The sequence below is a fragment of the Oryzias latipes genome, chromosome 15 (genome assembly GCF_053564925.1).
Source record: "Oryzias latipes strain Hd-rR chromosome 15, Olatipes_Hd-rR_3.1".
In the NCBI taxonomy this organism is placed as follows: Eukaryota; Metazoa; Chordata; class Actinopteri; order Beloniformes; family Adrianichthyidae; genus Oryzias; species Oryzias latipes.
The window spans coordinates 25,843,144-25,847,767 of NC_136251.1; the positions used below are offsets into that span (position 1 = coordinate 25,843,144).

The window sequence follows — 4,624 nt, forward strand, 5'->3', positions numbered from 1 at the left end:
CAATTCCAGTAAATTTAAAAGTGTTCTGAAACCAGATGTAGATGTTTTCGGTAAAATAAAAAACTAAAAAAAAAGCCAAACCGAGTTACTTTGGGTTGTACGACAGCCAAAAACCCAGGTCAGGAAATGCTAACCCTCTTTTGGCACACTGTTTCAAAATAAAAAGGCGACTTTTATTAGCACATGTGGGGAACTGGCACTCCATGAACTTCTTTGATGCCAGTAAATTAGAAATAATCCTGTTTCCTTGCAAAACAGACCACTTATAGTTCATTTTGTATAATTAGAAATCAAGAAAATTAATATGAGCAGATTTTCTGTTTAGTTTTCAAAAACATTGAGCAGAGCAGAATGCTTTGACTCATGTCATCCCTTTTAGGAAATTTAAGCAAAATTTGTATACATTTTTTTAATTGATAAACAGGCCTGCCAGAACAACTCTGGCTTCAAAAATGTTGCTTTACTGTTAAAATCTATCGACAACTACTAAAAAAAGTATGTACAGAATGGTTAGAAAACATACACTCGCAGGTATAATGCCACTTTTCAATAATATTTTTTGATATAAGAAGTGGTAGTGGTGATGGTGAAGACGGCAGGAGGTTAGGTGGACGGGGGTTCATGGTGAGGAGTTGCAGTTCAGTCCGTGCACGAGGCTAGAGGACGGCAGCTGGTATAAGTGCTGTGTAACACGCCAGACGATCTCACGTTACATATCCATGGCGATGCTCCAGATGCCCCCAGCTTAGGAGCATCTCTAAGGCCTTTCAGATGATCTGCTTGGCTTTCTTCATCCTTGACACACAAAAGAACAACTTTTAGGTAATTGAAATGAAAAACAAAATGATGTGTGTACTTAAGTTTTTTTTTTAATCTGTAATAAATACACATGATGTACTATAGGGTTTTCACTTATCTTTTGCTTTAAGATTGTATTATTTGTGTGCTTAATGATTCATTTTTTAAAATAGACTTATTTGGCAGACTTGAAAGGTTGTGTGAACAGCACAAACACAGAGATTTGACTGTAGAACAGCCACATTTAAACTGCATGGTGTATGAATGGAAATTGTCATTTTGGTTTTAAGATTTGAGAAAAACACAAATCAAGCGACATTTTTTTTTTGCCTTTCTACACTTTTTTTCCATATCTTTGGCCAAATGTGTCATTGGAAGCATAAAGATGTTGATCAGGTGCAGAAGAAAAATGTATTTTCTCTATGCTGGATGTTTTCTTCTGCAAAACATGACATTAAAGCTTCCAAGAAACTCCACTGGCGTCCCAGCATCAAAACAGGGTGAAGGTCAGAACCATTTGTCCTCTGAATTTTGATTTTGATCAAATTTTCCTTTTCCACATTCTGCTTTTATCAGAAAATCTGTCACCACCAGAGCGTGTGGCCTTTTTCAAATTTTACTAAATATGCATCAAGAAACTTGATCATAGACATAGCAACATGATCTTTTTAGAAACATATTGTCAGAACTTTTAGGACAGGTTTTCCATGCTCATAACAGACAGGAGACAGTTGAGGTTGGCAATGAACTGTTGGTAAATGGCCAAAATATTCATTTAGCCTTAAATTAACAGTTTAAAATAATGAAGAGAACACAAAATTACATAATCCTTTTAATTATATATACGGTCAACTGAAATCTCTTTTAATTTAGTTTCCATCAAAAACTCAACACAGCCTTTAAAGAACATTAAACATTTTATTCGGTTAAGGGATCAGATGTAGGTCCTGCAGAGGTTTTTAGATTGAAACAGAAGTTAGTGAAGGTTAACGCATCATCCCACCCACAATTTGTTTTAAAGCGGAATCACTCACTACTCCCACTCGGTCGTGTAGCCGCATGTTTTGAGTTAGGGCTCCAGCATGGATTGGGCAATTCAGAGCTATCTCTCCCACAGCAGTCTGCTGGAACGGGATCAAATGCGCATTTGGGCTTTGGCATTCATGACTTCTTCATTTCCAAGTGGAAGTGGTGCTGAAGTGATTTTAAAAGGATCCAAGAAGGTTAAAAAAACAAGTGACAAAGAAACTTACTTAGTAAGAGCATTCTTCAGGTACTGCTGAAGCCACCGCGCCTCTGGATTGATACACAGCTCCCTGTTTGTCTTCAGTTTAGCACTTAAAAGGAGGACAATCAGATTACCAATGATCCTGAGCTACAGTTTAAAGAAGCTTTTTTTCTTCTTGGAAATGAACATTTTGCTATGAAAGAGAACTATATTAGCACAGATGTGTTAGTTTAACTGACAAAAAATCTTGTATAAACATTTAACAGTAATCATTCATTTCTTTATAGCAAGTTGTAATTCAAGTTTCATATTTCTTGTCCAGTTATGAACCTAATTGTTGTAAGTAAATCAAAACACAACAACAAGATCAAGGATCTGGCTGAAATTGATCCCAATCATTCTTAGCAGGACAGAGAGCATCCATAGAACTCATTTTGTATGACAAAAGTCTGATTTTTTTGGGAGACAAAGCTGAACTTTGAGCTATAGATAACGTGCCTTGTGATCTGTAACTTTGCACTACACTTCTTTTAACAATGAATACAGTCAAACCTAAAAACCAGGAATCACAAATCTAAAACCTAATTTTGTCATTCCTTTGTTTTCCCTAAAGCTGACTTCAGTTTCCTCCTTTTCAGATCCACTCATCCTCAAATGGGCCGTTTCCTGTAGATGCCTCAGTGGACATGTTGCAGAAACAACTTGTGTATGTGAGCGGGTGACAGAGGGGTGTGTGTGTACATATGCATTTCCTTTATCTGGTTGTCACCTCCTGGAGATTGATGGTGAGAAATGTCCAACAAAGAGGAAAGTGTCTCAAACTTTGGAATTGGGATGGGAAAAGAAAGCATCAAGACTCACATCACTTGGAAGGGGCAGTTAGGTGTGTGAATGAACTTGAGCTCTCGGATGAAACTTCGTGGGACGTTGTTGACAGTTGAACGGCAGCTGCATCGCTCAGCCAGACTGATGGGCTTTGCTGCAAAGGAAAGATGAATAGCAATCAAGCAAAGCAGCATTTTGCTGATAGCAGATAAAACAAATGATCCCTCTGAAATTCTCAAATTATTATTCAACTGTATAAAAGATTAAAATCCTATTAAGCTATACAGCCCAATGAACCCACTTTTTTAAAAATTCTCTGACACATCAACAAGTTGAAGCAAGACTGTCCAATTGAGCAGAAAAATCAACAACCCCTGCAGAGTTTTGTTGAGATTTGCAGCTCATTTTGACACCCATCCATCATTCGTGTTTGTTTCCTTCATCAATCTGTTTCACAAACACTCGATTTCTCTCTTTGTCTAAAAATTTCTATTCGGATCCCCACAGAACACACACAGAGAAAGATGTGATCAAGGCTTAAGTAAAAATTCCTGCTGGTTTGTGTAAAAATCTGTATAATCTTATTAAGCTGATTCATTGTGGGTGTGAATACTTTCCACTAATACTCAGCTTTTGGGTTTGTATACAGAGATGTTCACGGGTGATAAATGTGAAGGGAAAAAAAAACAAATAGAAAAAAAAGTGCAGCAAAAATGCAGACGAAAAAACAGATGGAACAAGTAGAATTTCTGCTGGCAGGAAGAGATTTTTTTTAAAGATAACCAAAAATCTTCAGTAAACAATTGATATGCAGCCTGCGTCACTCAAACAGATGGGAAGATGTGCTTTTGCAGATTAAACTCCATGCAAATTATTTTTGACACCTGATCCTATTGACATGATAAAGGATTCCACAGTTTGGCGACGCCACGTCGGCTATCTGAAATGCGCAACTTGCGTAATTGAAAGAAAACAAGAGGCACGGCAAACGCGCGCGTGTGATGGGGGTGCTTCCACATCCAGAGCCACATGTGGAGACTGATGGCGCTTAGCGCACGACTAAAGTTTGTCCCCTTTTTAAACAAATTTTTCAAAAACAAACTCAAATAAAAATATTGTGAAAATAGTATAATTCATTACTTTTAACAAACATTTTGACGAAATAATGCTCTACATTTAATTAATCAAGGTCTAATGTATTCTCATAAAGCACAATTTAAGTGAATAGCCTACAAAGAGGGATTTTTTTTGTCAAATCAGTTTTCATTGATTTATCTTTTTGTTTATGTTTCCTTTGTAGAACTGTATAACTCCTGAAAACAGACAGTTTAAGTACTTTTCGCAGCGTTACACATGTTTGTTTTTTTCAGTGGCAAAAACAGAAAAAGACAGAGACCTGATAAATGGATAGAAACATGCACAAATGGTTTTAACAAAGCAAGTAAAGAGCATTTTAAAGACTTACCGTGTGTTTGAGGCGCATAAATTGCCATTGTGAGAGCGGCCGTGAGCGCAAAGAGCTTCACATCCATGTTGCATTAAAGTCTCAGTGATTTGATCCCGTTCAGACTGAAGTCCAGAGAAGCTGTGACAGAAGAGATGCTGCTGCTGGGGTGTTAAGTTACGCACCACAATCAAGCTACGGTAAAATCTGGAGAAGACTTCCGGTTACACAAAATAAAAGCTGTCAATGTTTTAGGTTTTTGTCTTAAAATACCCAGACTTCAAAAAACAAACACGGAATTAATTATGACAGTGTCACTTATTGTGTGA

At 37.1% G+C, this 4,624-nt stretch overlaps 1 protein-coding gene across 1 annotated transcript; it reads right to left on the minus strand.

Moving 5' to 3' along the window:
- Window positions 1-767: 767 nt before the first annotated feature.
- cxcl12a (chemokine (C-X-C motif) ligand 12a (stromal cell-derived factor 1)) lies at window positions 768-4,383 on the minus strand. Its single transcript, NM_001130391.1, has 4 exons — window positions 4,317-4,383; window positions 2,888-3,005; window positions 2,052-2,135; window positions 768-795 (listed from the first exon to the last, which is right to left on the minus strand). Exons 1-4 carry the CDS (start codon window positions 4,381-4,383, stop codon window positions 768-770), a joined length of 297 nt encoding a protein of 98 aa, NP_001123863.1.
- Between the last annotated feature and the right edge of the window lie 241 nt (window positions 4,384-4,624).